Raw genomic sequence first — 21,828 nt, 5'->3', positions numbered from 1 at the left:
CGGATGGGCGCAGACGGGCTTGCCTTTGGCGCGCACACGTGGACTCTGCCATAAATGGAGAGTGGGGGGCGGAGCGAGGGAGGAGCAGCTGGGAGGCGGGAGCGGGGTGGCGAGTGGGGAGGGGAGCGGTGCGGGTATGCTGGAGGGGACGGGGGTGGGGCCGTGGGGGAGCAGCGGTTGGAGCGGGGAAGTGGGAGAGGAAACGGCGATGGGGTTACGCAACTAAATCAGGGGCACAACGGAGGACGAGAGGGGACAAATACTGGCACACACAGATGCTGGCACAATACGGGCAGAAACGGGCACAACAGCTGGCGAGAGCAGGCACAAAACGATACAGATACTGGCACAATATGAAACAATGCAGAGGCAACAGTGAGGCAGAACTCACGGGCAGCAGCGGCAGCAAGGAGACCGGGCACAATGAGGGTTAAAGATTAAAGATGCATAGTTACCTTAACCATTGAATTTTAGGCATGTCGATATTTAAAGTGAATTTATCATTCAAACACAGTTGTTTCCAGTCAATTTCAAAGGTGCTTAAGCTGGCAAAGAGAGATCTGTTGCTTCTAAAGCAACTTTACTTCACCCTAATTACTTTTTTTCAGTGCATGTAATTAATTTGAAATACTAGATTTTGTTTGTGCTTAGTTAATGTGACTCTCGCCTATGCATGTCCTAATAGATTCCCTCATGGATTTCACCCAAGGATGACATCATAGTCGCCTAAGGGGTTACAAGGAAACTTGTAATCGTTCAAAGGCTCTTATCTTACAACTATGCTAGTGTGCCCTGAAAATGAAGAAAAGAAAATAAATCAAGTGCTGCTATTACTGTTGACAGATTTCTCAGATAGAAATGCCATTCTCTTTAGTAGAATACACCTCTATAACTCTGCCAGGGAAGAACAGCACAAGACTGGATCACCTAAAGAAGTATTAGACCAGATAGCCTTAGAGTGGTCTTGCACCCCAATGTTTAGCCTTCCTCCTCCATTTTTTCTGATCTCGTTTTTGCAGTCACTTGGACTCTTTGCACTTTACCACTGCTAACCATTTCTAAAGTGCATGTGCCCGCTCCCTAAAACATGATAATATTGGCTTATCTCCATTTGGCATATTTGCTCATTAGTCCCTAGTAAAGTGGTACTACATGTACTGTAAATTACATGCTACTAATGGCCCTGCAGCACTGATTGTGCCATCAACTTAAGTAGCTCTTACGATTGTATCAGGTCTGCCATTGTAGAGCATGTGTGTGCAGTTTTAGGCTGTCAGTTCAACCTGGCAAAATAAACCTTTTGCCAGGACCAAATATTCCTTTTTAAAACATATAAGTCACCCCTAGGGTAGACCCTGAACAGCCCAGAGGGGAGGGTGCAATGTATTTAAAAGGTAGGACATATTCTTTTGTTTTTTATTTCTATACATCTTTATAGAGTTTTATTGTAACATACAAAAGCAAAGGAAAGGATCGGTATCAATATAGTCGATACATTTCTTACATAAATTGCATTTAAGTTCTGTGTAGGCAAATGAGAGTACGATCATAGATAATAGCATCATAGTTTATTTATTGATTTGATGAGTTTTATATAGCGCTGGCTAGATCCGGAGGTATCAGAGCACTTTACATGAGGTTCCATATCGTTACAAAGTCACATTAGGTACAAGTTACATTTGTTGCAAGAAAACATTTAAAGAGCATAGGAGACAAGATAAATGGAGCTTAGAAGGGTGAGGGGGTTGGATGGACCTGGGATAAGGTTTGTGTTACAACAAATACAAAACGCAATCAAGAGAAACAGTGGTTGGGTACAAATAGTGATCTCCAACTACACACGACAAACGTCAAATACACACAGAAATGGCACATATTCCAAATTTTAATTTGTATCGCAAGAAAAATCCAACATGAGGGTGAGGAAGGGGAGACAGGTGGTGGGGCAGCAAGTGTAATGTCTAGGTGGTCTCTCTAGATATGATCTGTATGTCTTGGTTGTGGGAATCTAAAGGTAGTCAAGGGGGAGGAGAAATATTGTCATGTTACGCAGATTTATCCAATGTCTTCCATATTTTCTGTGATATCTTAGAGTTATTAGGAGCTATGAGCACTACTGAGGCATACTATTCAAGCCCTCCAAGTGTGGTAGAATGTGTTATTGAACGATTTCCATTCCGTGAGGATAATCTTAGTGGCTATGGTCAGTAAAAGGTCAAGTAATGCTTGTCCTGTGTGTTGAGATGTAGAGTAGTTGGGGAGGCCTACGGGCCAGGACAACCATTGGGAAATTTAAGTTAATCAGTGTTGTAAATATCTTTGATAGTTGGTCCTCAATCAATGTCTAGTAGGAACCAAGGAGAGTGTAACTGAACATTACATGCTCCGTTGTCCCAGGTGACAGGTTGCAGTGCACTTGTCATTATTGAGTAATTTTAATGTATGTAATGGTATTTATTAAAGTAGATTCATAGTTAAATGAAATGGGTTGTGTGAGCGAGGGGACAATTTTGTTGTGTAATGATGTGTCACAGATTTTTGTCCAGTTTTCTTCTGAACGATAAACTATGTGTAGGGTTCCTAAGTGTTCTGGCCCATTTTATTTGCAGTGTTGTTTGTGACATTGGTGTTGGACAGGTTAAGACTCTGTATGTTTTAGATGCCATATGTCCCACTGAGTGTCATGTTCTCAGGTGTGAGATAATTTAGAGGCGGTCAAATGTGCCTATTTTAGATAATTTAAGTTTTAGAAAGGCGTAAAACTGAGATTAGACAGGTGAAATATAGAATGGAGTTCCATAAAAGAGCGGGGACTGGTGTTAACATTGTATAGAACTCGGATTGACCTTATACCTTTGGTAGCCCATGAAGTATTGACATTAGTGATTGTTTCAGTTTGAATTTTCGGGTTATGCAATAAACCAACCTAGTGTTGAGTGATAAATAGAGCTTGGCATCTGTTTATTGAATAGTTTCAGCGCCTAAGCATTGTCTATAAATATTTGCCAAGAGTGCAGAAACGTGTGGCTCGACATGGTGATGATGAAAGTGATGTGGTATGGTTCGCATAATGGACGTTCCAAATTTAGCCAGCGAGGGTGAGCAGATGTATCTCGCAATAGTAAATGAGCACCATGGTCCGCCACGAAAGCTGATTGATAGTGATTTCACTTCCGCAGTTTTGAAAGCCACCAAGTGTGAAGTCTAATCGAAGGGACCTTTAGGCAATTCTGGCTTTTTTGCCATTTCATAGGAAGGTTGGTGTTAGTGTGGCAATTATGTTAAAGAGAGTGGGTGATAGTCTCACTGGAAGTATAGATGTGAAGAAATTGGCAACTGAGGTGATCATTATTTTGAGGGCTTGAAGTCTGCCCCACCATGATATGTGTTTCGGGGACCAAGAGAAGAGAAGGTCTTAGACTTTAGATATGGTTTGGGTTCCATTATGTCATTGTGATTCAGTTAAATCACTGGTAAACCAAATACCCAGATATTTGATGAATTTGCAATTTGAGCCGAGAGTCCACAAAGTGTGCAAGTAACCAATGAGGGATTAGGGGGAGAGCCTCCATTTTGTCTTTGTTTAAGGTGTACCCAGATACCAAGGAGAACTTGTGAACAATACTAGTGATCGCTGATATCGCTACCCAATGTCATTGGGGAATATAAGGCTGTTCATCTGCATATGCGGCAGTTTTGTAATTTGTTGTACTAAAATGAAACCCTTTAATCTCTAAAGAGTTAATAAGCATTTGCAGTAACGGGTCAATGGATAGTAGGAAAAATAGTGGTGATTGGGGACAGCCCTGTTGTGTACCATTATATGGGCTGAAGGGAGAGGACAGTCTGCGATGAACTCTGATTCTCACCATCGGGTTGGCACATAGTGGCATAGTAAATTTTATGAATGGTACACCTAAGTTGTGTGTCCCAAGTACTGATTCCAGAAATGGCCACAAGACCTTATCAAAGGCATTTTGCACATCTAGTGCTATTGCAGCGGCTGGATATATAGATTGTTGGGTCTTTTCGACTAAGTGACAGAACGCACGTATATTGTCTCTGGCTAACCTCCCTGTTTGAGAATTGTGTATGGAACATGCACTTTTAAGTTTTACCTATCCTGGTAATAAAATAACTGTTACATTCATATTTCACTACTGCAAGGCTTATCCCTTCCGAAGGATAACATTGGTGTTGCCTTATTACATTTAATAAGTCTAATTTCCAAATGGGAAGAAATGATTGGTTCATGTTTGTCGTCTTTGGAATCGTTATTTAAAATCCTAACTTAGGGTGAAAGTCAGATTTTAAATTACAATTCTGAAAATGCAGCTTTTAGAAAGTTGCCAGTTTTCTGCCTTAGCCAATTAGTGCCTGCAGCCTGTCTCTGGCCACATAACTGGGTGTAGTTGTCAGTTGGGCTTTGTGTATTCCTTCTAGACAGCCACACACAGTGGGAGCATAGTTATGACTAGATGTGCCACGATGGGAGGGAAGAGCCGGGCCCAGCCTCACTTACACCTGAATAGGCTGTGTCCTATATCAACACACAGGGCTTAATGACCCTGCATTGTCATTTAAGCCAGCTTGGAGCGAGGGAGGTAGGGAAGTCCATGCACTTCAAAGACACTGTCTAGAAGCTTCTCCCACCTTTCAGAACCAGGGCCCCAGTAGTGCCTGCAGCCTGTCTCTGGCCACATAACTGGGTGTAGTTGTCAGTTGGGCTTTGTGTATTCCTTCTAGACAGCCACACACAGTGGGAGCATAGTTATGACTAGATGTGCCACGATGGGAGGGAAGAGCCGGGCCCAGCCTCACTTACACCTGAATAGGCTGTGTCCTATATCCACACACAGGGCTTAATGACCCTGCATTGTCATTTAATCCAGCTTGGAGCGAGGGAGGTAGGGAAGTCCATGCACTTCAAAGACACTGTCTAGGAGCTTCTCCCACCTTTCAGAACCAGGGCCCCAGTGTATAAAAGAAGGACCTCAGACACATCCACTTCAGTACACCTCTGGCCCTGTGGCTACTCTGCCAGGAAGAAGGACTGCTGTGCTGCTACAAAGACTCCCAGTTCCTGGACTGCTACTCTGAAGGAGCTGCTGCCTTGCTGTGCTGACCTGCTGCCTGCTGACCTCTTGCCTGGGGAAAAAGAACTGGACCTGCAAGCCATCTTGAACCCAGGATCCCAGAGTGACTCGAAGGGCTAGTCTTCTGGCCTCCTGCTCTGATCCTCATGAACGTAACAGGATCCCCACAGCTTCTGGACCTGCCTTTAACGAGCTCCTGACCATCTGGTCCTGGACCATTGGTGTGGCTCTGCGGGCTCCTAATTTAAGCTTTTGGGCTCTTAGCAACCATGGCCCTTTCAACACCCGAACCGCACCCGTCACACTGAAAATCAGTGTGAGCTGCCACCAGCCTGTCTTTTTGCATGCAACATTGAGCATTTACAAGGAACAGTCGGTGCAAAGCACCATCCCATCCATCCGTGACGCCCGGCCTGCTCTTTGTGCCCCGCTGACAGCTTCCAGCGATGCTCTCCTGCTCCTCTTTAACACATACTGGACTCTTTACACAAAACTTGAGAGGAAAAACATTCAGCAGGACTATTTTAGGACTATAGCTGACCCGTGCTCCATCACGGTGGGCCTGAACGTTTAATTTTGACCTGGTCTAGTGTGACCAGATTGCAGCGGTTGGCGCTTTATGCTTTTAGGTGCTATTTTGCAATTTATTCTTTACTAATCTATAAGTCCCATTCTACTGATTGGATTTTTGTTGTATTGGTCTAGTTTTATTTATTAAATTCTGCCCTAATGTACTAACCTGGTGGGGGATACTTCTTGCGTGGTGTTTTCACAGTTTTTCTATTGAAGTGCTTCACAAATACTTTACACATCGCCTCTAAGTTAAGCCTGGCTGCTCTGTGTCAAGCTACCAGGAGTTGACCACAGGTTAATTTGGGTGTGCTTGCGCCTTACCCTGAATAGAATTGTGTTTACTGCTTGATCAGGACTCACACCCCAGTCAACCAGTAACCCAATTTCTAACAAGAAGAAAAATATGTTAAAGGTCTTAATGTGAGCTCAAACCCCCACTGCACTTTGGGTCACTACAATCTCACCCTAGGGACCCAATAAGCAAGTTAACTATCTAACAAAAGAAAACAAGGTAGACGTCCAGCAGATCACAAAGCAAGGTATGCTCACTTCGAAAAATATATGTGCAGCAGAATACATTTCTGTTCTTCCTGATATCTTTAGCAAATCAAAGCAAAAAACTATACTTACTCACCTCATTGGTTTAATTTCTTTGGATTGCAAGATGATTATAATTCGAAGATGGAAACAGAAGCAACACCTCTTGTCCTTCTTTTTGTAGAAGTGAATTATTTTCCAAATTCCCGTAAAAACAGAAACACTATGAAACAGTTTTGCTAGTGGAAACATCCATTTAGAGGAGGTGGTAACCAACAAACCCACCCACCTCTGGAAAGAATGTCAGCTACCACTAAGCTGTGACTCTTTACTGCTGAAGTCAGTTAGAGCATGCCTACCTGTTGGATGAATTAACGCACTTCCTCAGCACAGATGTGGATGACTCCATCATTAAACTGTTATTTGATCAGGAAGTCTGAAATTTACTGACAACAATGCGGAATGGCCAAGGGGATAACTTTTTAGCCCATGTATGCCAAATTATTCAAGTTCTGTTTTCTTTTTTTTTTTTAAAGGATGACACTGAAATGGGGATTCTACTGAGAATATGCCTACAACTGAGCTGTTGCACAAGGGCAAGGAAGATTTGATCATGCTTTGACAAGGGGCATGACAACCTTACTCAAATATGTGCAGTTTCTTAACATCATAAAATACAACAATCAACCGGATAGTAACACTAGAACCACACATGTAGTATTCCTGAATATGAAATTACATTGAAAAGAAGGCCTTTTACAGTCACAGCCCCACTGGAAAGAAGCATCGATCAACTCAGTAGGTCGCAGAGCTGTAACATTATAGGCTTTTCCGTGATTCATAAAAAAGAGTGCACTTAAGCTGGGCTGTATTACAAAAATTGTTCCATGGGCACAGTAGGCACTTCGGCCTGTATTTTCTGCCTGTCTTTGTTCTCCCTGGGCAGTTTAGTATCACTGAGGAAGGTAAGAAGCATGTGTGAAGTTCCTTCTGTAATTACCAGGAAACTAATGCCTGAGCAATGTGAAGAGGTCATTCCCTTATTTTCAGGGGGGTAATTGCCCTATGCAAATCAGGGAATAATGAGGCAACGCTCCAGATAGATATAACTAATGCAAGTGCTTGGGCAAAGCGGTAATGAAGGAGCATATTAACCAGTAACATCAGAGAGTATTGATAAAAGAAATGACCAAAATACTCAAGCCGAATGCAGGTAGGCCTGAAGACAACTTCCAGGAGTACCTGTACAGTTCTTATCTCTGAGGCAATAGACTCAAGGCGAAAGCAGGTAGGCCTGAAGACAACTTCCAGAAGTACCTTAAAAACCTGGCTCTTCCAACAGTAGAAGAGACGTTGTGCTGTTATGTCTCTCATATGCTCTGTCTTGGGGTCAAGACAGCGCCGTGACATTCCCTGGAGTAGCTGCGCTCTCTACAAATACCCCATAACATAACAGTTCTTATCACTGAGGCAATAGACTCAAGGTGAAAGCAGGTAGGCCTGATAACAAACTTCCAGAGGTACCTGCACAGTTCTTATCACTGAGGCAATCCTTTTGTTGCCCTTGAAGAACAACGTGTTCTTACTGCAACCTCTGTGAAAATGAAGATGGGAGCATTTTTCTGGCGGCATGGCTTCCACTTTACATTTAATCACAACGTCCTAGATGAAAGCCAGGTTAAGGATTGTTTCACACTGAGGCGTGAGTCAGAATTGGAAATCTCACATGGCAGGTGTGTACAATATTCTCCCTCACTAACATTCTAAAGTTAAATGTAAATTAATATACAACTATTTTTCCATGGGTCTCACAAAATTATTTGTTGTTCAATACCTTATCGTGGCCAGTTTTGCAAAGTGTCATATGATTTTCAGCGTTGTGTTATATTTGTATCGAATTTAAGGGCCAGATGTATCAAAGGGTTTTACCCATTCTGTGTCTATGGGAAAATGTGTTCATACATATGGCCCATAGTTTGGTTGTACCAGCCAGAAAAACCTATCCTTAAACATTGAGTTAAGGAAAATCATTTTTTGGCTAGTTTGTCTGCTCACTTTAAACAAGACAGTGGTTGGCATAAAGTATTGCCAGGTAAGCAACATTTCAGAATTTCCTTCCAGCTTCTGAAATCCTGAAACTGTAATTTGAAAACACTTTAATTGACCTACCCCCAGATGCATCAAGAACCCTTTTTGCTATTCCTTAATAGCGAAAAATAATGATTCGCTATTAAGGAATAGCAAAATGCAATGCATGAAGAAATAACAAAAAAAATAGCGATTTCTTAAAATTCCTTATTTGCGACTCGCAAATTGCGAGTCACAATTAGGGAATACCTCCCCATTCATTCCTATGGGCAGACATTCTCAATTTGCAATTCGCAATTAGCGAATCGCAAATTGAGAATGCGATTTCAAGGGTGCAGGGGTGTCCAAAGGACACCCTGGTGCACCCCCTGAAATTGATCTGTGCACATATGTTGAGCACACACATGCCCTTAGGGCATGTGTGTGCGCAACATGAAACTTTGAAAAATACACTTTAGTGCATTTTTCAAAGTTTTTGCACATTACCATGAAGTTCAACTTCATGGTAATTTGCGAGCCCTATTAGCAAAATCGCTATTTTTTAAACTTTAATGCATTGCATTTAAGGAATCTCAATTTGAGATTCCTTAAATGCAAGTAATCGCAATTTTGCGATTTCTTAATTTGAGATTTTTGCATTTGGGATGATGCATCCCAAATGCAAAAATACCGGTCGCGAATCTGCCCCTTTGCGAGCGGATTTTACCTTGATGCATCTATGCCCTAGTTACGAGAATATGGTCTGCCAATTGAGTTACTTACTTGCATATATGTTTTATTTTATTTATTAATTATAGTTTGCGTTTTAAGTCACACTCCAATAATTTCACGCCGCTGTTTCATGGCGCTCATATGACATATGTCATGCAGCAATTGCATACCAAAGGCAACTTTGTGTTTGTATGTAGTTTAGTGTACCAAAATCAAAAAAGAAAACTAAAATACCAACATTTCTAATATTTATTGTATTGTAATTTTACCAAGAATTTGAAGTGAAATAATTGAGTGTCAAACGCAATATTGAATTCCCCCTCTTTTTGCATTTTCTCTAATGTACTGTCCTTTAGCTTTCAAAAAAACATGCCACTAGCAAATGGCCAAAGCTTACTTCAGTATGCTAATATCTGCAATTTAAAGGGGTAAAATTCACCTCTATTTCAGATAAAATATTTGAACAGAATGTGTTTTTCAAAATCTTTGTTAAATCTGATTATATTGTTTCACAAGCTTTATTATATTGTGCGGCTAGGCAATGAGCAATTTAAAATAAAAAATATTGTACATTTCAAAACGGATGTACCTAACCTTTTATACATGCTAATTAATGTATAATTTATTGATCTGCGCATCTTCTCTTACAACAGCTAGCATGCCCACGAGTGAAACGGAATCTGTCAACACAGAAAACGTGGGTGGAGATGTCGAAAATGCTGGGTGCTGCGGCAGTATGTGGTAAGCACAGATCCAGTTCTTGGTGCAACATTATAAATATTTTAGAGAACCAACTGCATAACCATGTATATTTGCAAGCCACCTCAGATTGCTAGTGTTAACAGGAAATAATAACAAAAACCTTGTAATGCTTCTTCATATAGATGGTATAGCAAACCAGTATGGTCAACTGGCAAGCCATTTGCGTGGCTAATTCCAGCCTCCAGCAGGCTATATTATGGGCTATGCAGATGTGCCTAGGCAGTCAATGTTGTGAAGTAGTCATGTGAATGAAGCCTTACGAGCTAAATTTTGTTATATCTAGATAGGCTCAGGTCACCTTATAAGCGGGAATCCAAGTCTTATAAACAACAGTATTAGATATCGCCTCAAGGGTTTGTGAATCCTGGCATTTTTACCCAAATATTGTTTTGAAGTTGTTTTGGTTTGTTCATCCCACTGTTATTAACACTTTTTAGTATGCACTAGTACGTCCTGGTGCCAGAACATGTACATGTAGTGGCAAACATTGAGAAATGGCTGGTGAGATGCTCTACCTTTATAATTTTAACTCAAAAATTTGTATAACGCACTTTACTGATTGAAAAACTTTGAGGCTCTGGACTGCTTACAGCTGCAGGCTTGTTTACAACAGGCACGTCTTAAGTAGACCCGATAATGGGTTTAATAGAGCTTTTTATAATAGTGTTCCTCCTCAATATCACATTTTTAATACTGACCTCCAAAAATATTCAAGGCAGAATATTTACTACAAGTATATTGTCAAGGTGATTACCTATAGGTAAGTTTAGTTATTATTCTTACCTTCGGATCTATGACCCTGGGTAGTTATAGTTAGGTCGTCTGTTCCATTGAAAAATCGTTTTTTGTATTGCCAATAACTTTGTCACCTTTTGACGAATTTCCACAAAACTTTAGAAAAAGGTTCTACTTTTTGACTAGCTTGTGCTTGGAACGTTTTGGGGTGATTCATCAAGCAGGGGGCGAGAAAAGAGGGGGTTCCCAAAACGCAAATATCCCAATCCATTTTCCATTGACTTCTTTAAGAAGCTCTACCGCAAAAACTGCTGAACTGAATTACACAAAATTTGGCAGGAAACAAGATCTTAGTCTGCAGATTCAGCTTTTTGTGATTTGGTATAAATCTTCCCAGTGGTTTTTGAGAAATTAAGGTTTAAATATAATGGCATATCTGGATGGTTAGATCCAGGAGTGGCTTGAGAGAGTCTTGTGTGAGCCCAAGTTTAAAATTAGAGTGCCCTGATTGACCTGAGGGGCTTTTCTCCTCTGGAGCCATCTCACTCCGGGAGAGTCAGACTCCTGCGGGAGTGAGCATTCTGATTTGCTACGAGCATCATAAGAAAAATGTTACTGCCAACTATTACAGGACTCAAGGACTTAGTCCACTGTCCTGAAGTAAAAAACAATAATAGCATAAGAGGCAGTGTAGGGATACACAGCCCTCTTCGGCCTTATGGTTGGGACCCAGAACACCCAGCCCCCACCCCGGCCTAAATGCGAAACAAATCAGCCACTTTTGCTTCGATCCTGCAGGTCTTGTTCCTGTGGTTCTTCTGCGGTATCGTGGCAGCAGAAAACAAAACAAAATGGTGACGAGGGCTCATTATTCAATTACAGGCCCTGGGGAACCCACCCCTGGGCAGCATTCCATAAGGGGAAGAGGGCGCGCAGCCCCTGTCCCTTCCCATTATAGGTCCCGGGAAGCCCTTTCCACAGGGCCAAAATGTACAAAAAGGGGAGGAAGGAGCGTCCCCCCATCCTGAGCCTTTATTGGCCCCTGGGAGGCCACTCCAGGTGCCATATTCCATAAGGGGAGGGGGCACTTGATCTCGATAACGCTTTGAAGTTCTGGGAAATCCAAAGGTCCCAAATTTTAGTGTTTTCTGGAGTAGTTCTTTTGTATCCTTTCTACGGCTCTCAAGACCTCAGTAGCAGCACTTAAGGGCCAAGAGGGTCCTGCCCAGATCCAGTTCTTAGTGGTCAGCTGGTCACTTCAGAATAAGGGACTGTAGGAGCTTGCCACACAGTAGGTCAGACAACTGACCCTAAGAATCAACTTCTCAGTCCTGGGTACAAGTGGGAGGGGGTCCAACCCATTAGGTTTCCACACAGTTCACAGACAGAAGGTCCAGTCCCCTTCTTATCTTCCCCAGTTCCAGAAAGTTGACTTACACTCATGCCAGTTACCTACACCTGGTGGTTATTAAACATTGTTTTTTACTATTAGAAGGCCTACGTTTAACTCCTCTGTTATGCCTGGCATACTCGGTGTGGTTTTCCCTAACATTTTGCATTCTGACCTCCTGTTTTTGACTGTTTTGCTGAACTTTGTTTTTGCTGGTTGTAGAACTCTGTGCACATTTTCTCTGCTGACCAGTGCTACAATGCATGTGCTCTACATCTAAAATGTGACAGTAATTGGTTTATCAATAAAAATTGGCATACTTGATTTACCTATAAGTCCCTAGTTCAACAGTGCATTACATGTGCCCAGGGCCTATAAATCAAATGCTACTGGTGGGCCTGCAGCACTGATAGTTTCACCCACATAAGTAGCCATTTAAACATGTACCAGGCCTGCAACTGCAGAGCCTGTAGGTGCAGTTTTAAACTGCTGTGTCGACCTGGCAAGTTAACCTACTTGCCAAGCCCAAACCTTCCCTTTTAGTACACATAAGTCACACTTAGAGTAGGCCATTGACAACCCAATGGCAGCGTGCAGTGTACTTAAAAAGAGATAGATGTACTGTTAGGTTGTACATGTCCTGGTGGTGAAATACTCCACAATTCATGTTTCACTCCCGCAGGATAACGTTGGGGCTGCCTTGTAAAGCTTTTAAAGTGTAGCTTCCAATTGGAAAAAGATAGGAAAACCAAATTTGGTGTCTCTGGACTCACAATTTAAAAACACAACTTTTAGTGAAGTTGGTTTTTTTGATTGAAGTTCTGAAAATGCACCTTTTAAAAAGTTGGCATTTCCTTACTTAAATCATTTGGTGCCTTCTGGCTGTCTCTGGAATTCACGTCTGGGGTGGGTGACATTTGGCTTCCTGCATTCCCTGTAGACAGCCACACACAAAGGAAGGGTAGGTGTGCCTCAGTGGTCATCTGCATGTTGATGGATCTGCCTGAGCAGGGTGAGGGGGAGGGGTGGACCCTTCTACCTGAAAGGGCTGTGTCTTGTCCCCACAGAAAGGGTTGCATACCCCCATGTAGCGAGTCTGGAGCCGGGTCAGAGAAGGGTCTTGTGTACTACAAAGACATTTCTTGGATGTCTCCCGACTTCAAAGGCTACAATGGGTAAAGGTACTGGCCCTCTGACACCATGTACTGAGAACACTTCTGGAACTAAGGGTATTCTGCCAGGAAGAAGAGCTGCTGTGCTGCAGGAGGCACTGCCACTTTGCTAACTGCTTTGCTGTGCTGTAGGAAGGACTGCCACTTTGCTGCCTGCTTTGTTGTGTTGGACCTGCTCTCTACATCCTAAGGACTTAAGTTTCTCCAAGGGCTTGTGGGCTTGCCTCCTGTTGCTGAAGTCTCAGGGATATATCTCCAGCACCCGGACTTTACTTGCTGTAAGCCTTGCTCTGCCAAGTAATACTAATCCCGTACAGGGCCTGTAGATGTGAGTTGAAAGTGCTGCATCTGCCAGAATCTGTGCTTCGACATCTCTGTGGCGATCGACACCGATGTATCGCCTGGCACAACATTGGGATCCATGCATCACCACTGCTGCGAGGTGTGGACCCTGCGTACGGCACTAGGCACTGCCATCTGCCTCCAGAATCACTGCTTGAAGGATCAACACTTCGTCACCAGCGCGTGGAGAAGATCAACACATTGTTTCTAGTGTCGATTAACCTGGTGCATCACCCTCATATTCTGACTTGGCATTTTGTTCACGGAACGTCTCACCACTGTTGCATTTCGTTCAGTGACTAGGATTAAGACAGACTTAAGACAGACTTAAGTTAGGACTTAAGACACAATCATAACTTAAGTCTGTCTTAAGTCTGACTTAAGTCTGTCCTAAATCTGTCTTAAGGCAAACTTAAGACAAAATCCTAACTTCTGTATATACCAAAAGTAGTAAGTTCATTCTGTGAATGCCAAAAGTAGTAAGTGCATTCTGTGAATACCAAAATAGTAGTAAGTTTAGAATTGAGTCTTAAGTTCATTCTGTGAATCGGGCCCGACATCACTGATGATATCTTAGATGGCATCATCAACGACATCATTGATATCTAACATCTCCATCAACGGACTCAACGACCTATACCCTCTTACTTGATGGGATAAAAGGCAGTGAAAGCCTCAATTAATCAATCGGTACAAGATTCTCTTATTTACCTTGCTTACCCAGACCTTACAACTCACTCTGTGCCACAGTGTATCACACAACATTGGGTGTAAAACCTCCCCAGGAGATCGGCGGGAGTCTTAGAAGCATTGCTTTTTTTCTCATTTGGAGGGCGGAAGGTTGTTAAAGTGCCTCAGACTCTGCTCAGCACAAAGCACTGCCCCTCTTAGGTCCCACCATCTCCACACAGTGAAGCACTTTCACAAGTTTACAGGTCTATGGACATGAAGCATTAAAGAAATGCAGTTTCAAATTGCATCTCTGATATCCTATTTCTTTTTACACGTCCGGCAAATCTCATATCCATCAACCTCAGTCTTCCAGTCACAAGCTGGTCACCTTGCACTGCTATCTAAGTTCTAATGCTTCCTCCTTTTAGGCCCCTGCACTGGAACTCCCTAACGCTAGGCAGTGTAATTCACTCAACTGGTGCAAGTATTGCACACAAAACATTTTCTCTAAACCTGGTTATATACCCCGTCTTTATAGAATGTAACATCATAGTAGCTATTCAAAAGATTTCTGATTGAATTAATACTTCTGCTAAATAAATATAATGTTAATCCCAAATTCTGGACATTGGATTTTACTTGTTCTTTCCTTGAAAAGGAGGGAGAAGATTGGATATGAGTGAAGTTATCAATTACATTGCTCTTACAGTACCACATGCTTTTGAGATACAAGTCTAACGAAAAAGAATAAATAAGATGTAGTTGTCAATTATGTGTTTCGTCATTTTCTCAATAGAAATATTCCTGTACATTTTTCTAGGCTCACCGTACTTTTTATTTCAAGTCTCTGAGTAATGATTTTCTTTCTTCTTAGCCCATACATGTCTACCATGAGACTGAAAGTGATATGCCATTAAGAAATACACTGACTTAATATTTGTTCTGAAATGTGCAGATTTATTTTTTAATTTGGGTTTACAGCCACATGCTCTCCACAAATGATATGCTCTTGTTCTTGATATAAATTGTTAGTAAAATGTCATTTATACACATACTTTCTTTTTCAGTTTGTCCCTCTCAAAGTCAAAGTTCAGGTAAATGTATTACCTTTTTGATCCATAATTTTATTTATTAAAATTGCATGGAATGAATGTAACACGTGTGAGTTGAAAAATTTTTAAATTCTTTATTGTTCCCTAATTTGCTTGTTTGTTGGTTGTGCAGACAGTAAGTAATATATGCCCTGTCAGAAAATGCTGCCTTTTCACGTTGATATATCACAGCAGAGCTCAATCAATCAATCAAGCAGTATTTGTTAAGTGTGACTACTCACCTTTGAGGGTCTCAATGTGCTGGGGGGCTGCATATCCTACTGAGCACTGAGATTCAGCCAAAGAGCCAGGTCTTGAGATCCTTCCTGAATTGGGTCAGCGACAGGGATAGCCTGCGGTGGAGAGGCAAAGTGTTCCAGGCTTTGGGGATGAGGTAGGAAAAGGATTTTTCTCTGGTCCTGATTTTGCGGATCTGAGAGATGGTGGCAAGGGACAGTTCGGCAGGAGGAGGTGTTTGGTGGGTATGTTGAATGAGAGGCAGTGGTTCAGGTATGCTGGTTCGGTGTCATGGAGGGCTTCGTAGGCATATGTGAGGAGCTTGAACATGACTCTTTTGTTGGCTGGGAGCCAGTGGAATTCACGCTGGTGTTTGGAGATGTGACTGCAGCGGGGGATGCTGAAGGACCAATGGAGGCGTCGATAAATTAAAAGAAGTGATATTATCTCACATGCATAATACTTCAATTTCAATTTCAAGGGATCTTTATTCGATGATTAAAAATCACCATAAAAGCACGTACATATATACATAAGTAAAAAGTCATTAAACATTTTCAAGATCCCCAAGCTAAAATATTAATACCAGCCTGAGACACGAAGAACAAGTACAACACATTAAAAAGAAAAAAGAAAATCAATAACTATTCTAAAAACCATCATTTATCTCCCCTGGTTAACCTTAGTCGGACCGCCACTTTAATAAAATTCATTATACTACACAGTGTTAAAGGGTCCGATGCTTTTTGTAAAAAGAATAGTGCCTCGCTAGCATGTTCCAGTTTAGCTTGTTTTAAAATATTTACTAGAAATCTACGCCTGGGCATTGTGAAAAAAGGGCAGAGTAAAACAAAATGAAGGGAATCCTGCGGAGACCTGTTGTCGCAGCCGCAGGATCCCTTCTGTTCAATAGTTGTTGAAAACCCTGCTGATGATGCCAATATAAATGGGAGTAGGTTAAGTCTAAAACGGCACATCAAAAATCTGTCCTGTGCATTATGCATAAGGTACAAATATGGCTCCATCCCCTCGACGCTCTTAACCAGGTTATGGGCCCTCACTGTCGTTTTAAGCCCTTCAGCCTCAGCTCTACGTTGACATTTCAGCTCTAAGAAAGCTTTCTTTACATGCATCTTGTGCTGGGCTACAATTGTTGCCGGGTTGGTAAAGAGATTTCCATAACCTAGTTCCTCTAGGGTATTCTTTACATAATTGAGCCATGATATTCACATACATTTGTCCCTCTCCAAACAATCCTTTAAGATTTCTCTGCTTAGAGACTCATCAGGATTAACCCAAATTTTTAACCAGGCCACAATTGGCCTTAGTTTTACCAAATCATCTAGGTGGGGCCTCCCTAGTTCCCTGTGTGCTATAAAGCCAGCAGTACTTGGGGGTACCCTCAGGACTGTTTTTAGGTATTTGTTTTCCTCCTGTTGGATTCTTGTAGTATTAACATAGCCCCATACCTCTGCCCCGTAAATTACTTTTGAGCAGCATATGGAGCTATACAGGTTCATCACCTGTTCCGGACTCCACCTACCTATCCTCCTACCGTAGCTTGCTATAGCCCCGTTAGAAGCAACCATTTTACTGCAACGCTCCTCGACCAGGGAATTAAACTGTAAGGCACCATCAAAGATTACACCTAAATAAGGAAATGTTTTAACCTGTTCTACTATGTGATTTCCTATTATATAAGTGAACTTAGAGCAGGGTTTTTTACCAGCCAGGAGCACATAAGATTTGCCCAGGTTAACAGAAAGATCTAAGGCACCCATGAACTTGACAAATCCATCAATCAGGATTTGTAAGCTCCTGGGTGTGCGTGCAAGCAGGACCGCGTCATCTGCATAAAGCAGAACAGGAATATGACGCGACCCCACCCTTGGGCAATCTGCCTTTAAATTTAACAGAAACTGTTCCAAATTATTTATGTAAAGTGAGAACATAAATGGGGCAAGAATACAGCCTTGCCGAACTCCACTCATGCAGGGGAATGAGTCGGTCAGCCCTCCCTCCCTGTTAAATCGAACCCTGGCCGTAGTGTCACTATGTAGTTCCCTTAGTATGTTGGTTAGGCCACCCTCTATCCCCATACGAGACATCATGTGCCAAAGTTTCTCCCTGTTGACGTGATCAAATGCCGCTGCCAAATCCATGAAACCCATGTAAATGGGTTCATCACTAGCCATAGTGTATTTGGCAGTCAGCATATAAAGATTCAGGCATTGATCACTGATGGACCTCCCCGTCCTAAATCCATATTGAGTGTCCGAAAAGATGTTATTTTCATCGGTCCACTCAGACAGTCTATTAAGGATCGCCCAACCCAGGAGTTTTGCGGATACATCGATCAGAGAGATAGGACCATAACACTTGGGGTCGCCCCTGTTGCCCTTCTTAAAAATTGGCACAATTGTGGCTTTAGACCAGGACGGTGGCAGGCCACAGGTAATGGCAGTGTTTATCACCCTGGTCATTATGGGGGCCCAGAGTTCTATACAACTCAGAAACAGGTCAGGGGGGATTCCGTCAGGGCCAGGGGCTTTGTTTTTAGTCAAACCCTCTATCTTCGCAGTAATCTCCTTGATAGTGAAAATTACCGTTGAAGCCTGAATTGGTGTTTCAGGTGACTCTACAGGGGTACCGGGCTCATAATTATACAAGCCCCTGTAGTGAGTAACCCACTGTTCTGGAAGGATGTTAGACCCTATCTCCGGGGTATCATTTTCCTGGAAAGTGGGTTTGTTAATGATCTTCCAGAATCCGGCTATATCCTTATTTTCCCCTGCTTCTCTTAAGTCTGCCCACGCTTCTCCCTGCAAGGCAAGTTTCCTCCTCTTGAGCTCTTCCTTATATTTCTCCCTACACGCCTTAATTTTTTGGGAATCCCTTGGTTTAATTTTAAGACTGCTTTTAGGCACCCTCAAGGCTTTTGAGCAATCCCTATCGAACCATCGAGGGTTACCATGGTTCCTTGTGGGCGCACTAGTTTTTAATAGGCCATCAATCAGGTTAGCAATCTGGCCGAATGCTTCAAGTAGCCTCGGTCCATGGACATCTGTATCTAAACAGTCATTAATAGCGAATTTACCAGCATTCACCAAGGACTTGTAAAAAGTTTCCCCATTTATTTTGGACCACCTTAGTCTTCTGCCCTGATCTGTTACCTTCTCCATGGTTGTGCAATGGTCTCTGCCCTTGAAACCCACCAATACATCAACTCCAAAACTAGCGGGTTGTGATCGCTGAAACTGCTCCATTCAATTCCTACGCTAATAGTTCTATTTAGTAGGGATCTTGAAACCAGGATATAATCTATGATAGATGAGCAACCTCTGCCCTTAAATGTGGGTGGGAGTGTACCATCCTTCTGTGTGCCCATCATGTTGATAGTATGCTCTAGATCGTAATTAAGCCGGAGCTTACTAAAAGCCGACCCTGTCGGCGTGTGGGAGAAATGCGGCCCCTTCTCCACGGGGCATTCAGACCAGTCTGTATTTGCTGGGACCAGTGCCGAACAAAGGTGGCAATTAAAGTCTCCCATGACCAGCAGCGCATATGACTGCCCCTTTTTCTGGACTATTGTTTCCCGGCCCAATCTGTGTTCCAACTCTGCTGCAAATGAGGTGTGGTCTCCCACAGCCACCTTATTATAGATGTTAAATACTGTGAATCTTAACCCCTTCCCGGAGAACCGTACAGCTTGAATCACTTTGGAATTCCAGTCCGGGGTAGACCAACTGCCTGCGAGGTCTAGATTTACATAAATAGATAATCCTCCCATGGCTCTCCCTGATCTGGATTTTTGCGCTGATACAAAAAAGCACTTGTACCCCTGCAAGTGAAAATTGTTGTCAAGAGCCCATGTCTCCTGCAGGCTGATTACATGGAATTTTCTAATGTAATCACACCACTCTTTGTTGGTGAATTTGGCTGCCAAACCTGCTATATTCCAGGAAATAATTCTCAGTGCCTCGTGGCTATGCTCAATTCCCCCATGGGGCCCCATATTTGTCTCTGTCTCTGACCCTCGTGTGTCCAGCCCAAGTCTTCCTATATTTTCAATATCTGTAACCATGGACACATCTAGCACAGACCTCCCGACCCAGCTAGGTGTAGTTTGCTGTTCTGGGGGGCTTCGCTGCTCCAACTCCCCTGTTAGGACCCCTTTATTCCCGTCTCCTAAAGGGACGGTACCCATTGAGGTGGAAAGCCTGCCCGTTTGTCAATCGACCCCCTCGAGACCATTCAGGCAACTAAACCGGTTGAAAGTATGAAAAGGTAGCTCCGGGCGGCTGGATGGTGGCCAGGGGTTAAATTCGTGTTGTCTTCCCCTCCGTGCGACCCTCGTCCAGTTGTCATGGGTTTGAGTCGGGTATATAGGGATAGGGATTGGGGGAAAAAAGAAAGACACATGGAGGGTTTGAATGGTTGATTCCCGTGATCTATTCTTTCCTTGACATATATGGTTAACAGTTCCAGCATCTCTGAAACTCACCAATATGCAATCCCCTATTATGGATTTGTATGTTTTGCCCACCCAAGGCACCCTTCTAACCATTATGATTTCATTATTTAGATGTACCGGGAGGGGTCTGTTCACGTTCAGCCACTTGATTACCCTACTTTTTAGAGAACTAAAGTCCTCAGCTTCGTCTGCTTCAAGTGGGGGGACGCCAGCCATGACTACCGTATAATCATTCGCCTCTGGGGGTAGGTTAGGCCTACGTGGCCTGGGCGGGGGGTTCATTAAAGGTGTTGGAGCAATGCAAACACCGGATTGTATTATAGGAACTGGGTCTACAAGGGAGGATGACCTGTTGGAATTAGGTGGCTTGGCTGGTACGGAGTTAGTCCCGGGGGGTTGTAGAAGGGCCTCGACGGTGACAGCCTGTGGGGGAGCTGAACTCGCTGCCCTATTTGGGGGCTGCTGGGGAGCCATGGAGATGAGAGCAAACTCAGGAGATCTTCCCTGGGGACCAGCCGAGGTTTTTATACTGTTTAATGTAGCCTCCAGGATGGTGAGTCTGATCTCAACCTTTTTGATGCTCTCGCTGATAGGTAACAATAACGACCTGAGCAAGAATTCCAAATTACCTAGCGGAACAACAGAAAGGGGGACACTGGCAACATTATTTCCGGTATCATTTATCAAAGCAGGAGAAGTGGCAGCCTGTACAGTGGGTTTAGGTTGTGCTTTGTCCACTAAACTCACAGTAGGTAGGGGGAGTTTTGATGTCCTCCCGAACTCAGAGTGGGGGATTTTTGATTTATTTTTACCCTGGGCACCCCTCGACTTCCTCCTACGTTTATTTGGTGGGGGCCCATGTGCCCCTTGCACAGTCGCTAGCTTAGGTTTGGGTTTCCTGACTTTGGAGACTAATGGGGGTTGAGAAATTAAATCAATAGTCACCCTGCTTGGGCTTGGGCTATTGGCTGGGGTTACACTCATGGTTGGGTCCGGTGGGATGATAGTGCAATCCCTCAACAGAAGGGGGACATCGTCTATTGAAGTTGGCTCCTCACTAAGTGAAGTAGAATTTTCACCAAGGGGCCTATGTTTCAGGTTATCTATAGAGCGTCTGCGCTCCGCCCTAAGCTTGATCAAGGTACTCTCCTTATCCCCATCTCCCACAGCCCGTGGGAAATCATTTTCTAGGGTCCTATTTTTCGCCCCTCCCTGCCTCATGGGGGTAACTTCCCTTGCCGGAGAGGGCATATCTATTTAAAACAGTAAATCGGCTTGGGAGATCTATATCAAGTTTTAAGACCCCTACACAAATGTCCAACGCAAGAGGGTAGGCCCAGCCCAGCCCACTCCGGCCTATGACGGCCTTAGACGGTCCCGCCCTTGTCCCGGGCTTCTCCCGGACGCGCTCCCGCGCAGCGGAAGACGATGATAGAGGGGATGACGCGCTGGGGGCGGGGTTTGCAGGGAGAGCGGGCCAGGTGTGCAGAATTGGCCGGCAGGGACTCCTGGTACTTGGAGTCCCTGTAGTCGCTCGCAGCCCTGCAGCTCTTCCTCCTAGGTCTTCAGATGCGCCCCAAATCAAAGTCCTGTCAGCCCAAAACAGTCCACACGCACGAAGCGGGACCCGCGCAGCGGGTCCGGCGAGGGGTGGCTTCAAAGGCTTCCAAGACACAGCAAGGTCTCGTGGCGGGATTCCAGGCCACACAGGTTAAAGGGTAGTCCAGGTGCTCTAATCGTCCCACCAGAGCAGGGAGCAGGTAGGATTTTAATTCCGTTCGCTGGGGGCGGGGTTTGCAGGGAGAGCGGGCCAGGTGTGCACAATTGGCCGGCAGGGACTCCTGGTACTTGGAGTCCCTGTAGTCACTCGCAGCCCTGCAGCTCTTCCTCCTAGGTCTTCAGATGCGCCCCAAATCAAAGTCCAGTCAGCCCAAAACAGTCCACACGC

The 21,828-nt window shown here is 43.6% G+C and overlaps 1 protein-coding gene across 2 annotated transcripts in view; it reads left to right on the top strand.

The window, feature by feature from the left end:
- CACNA1D (calcium voltage-gated channel subunit alpha1 D) overlaps positions 1-21,828 on the top strand; it is a 1,365,963-nt gene that overhangs the window by 703,628 nt on the left and 640,507 nt on the right. For both annotated transcript variants that reach the window (XM_078661595.1, XM_078661596.1), the window contains exons 10-11: positions 9,659-9,746; positions 15,146-15,172. In XM_078661595.1, the coding sequence (XP_078517721.1) occupies positions 9,659-9,746; positions 15,146-15,172 (115 nt within the window). The remainder of the gene's footprint in view (positions 1-9,658; positions 9,747-15,145; positions 15,173-21,828) is intronic.

This window comes from Lissotriton helveticus, chromosome 9 (assembly GCF_964261635.1).
Source record: "Lissotriton helveticus chromosome 9, aLisHel1.1, whole genome shotgun sequence".
In the NCBI taxonomy this organism is placed as follows: Eukaryota; Metazoa; Chordata; class Amphibia; order Caudata; family Salamandridae; genus Lissotriton; species Lissotriton helveticus.
The sequence above is the reverse complement of the archived record's forward strand: the minus strand, read 5'-3'. Positions and strand labels throughout refer to the sequence as shown.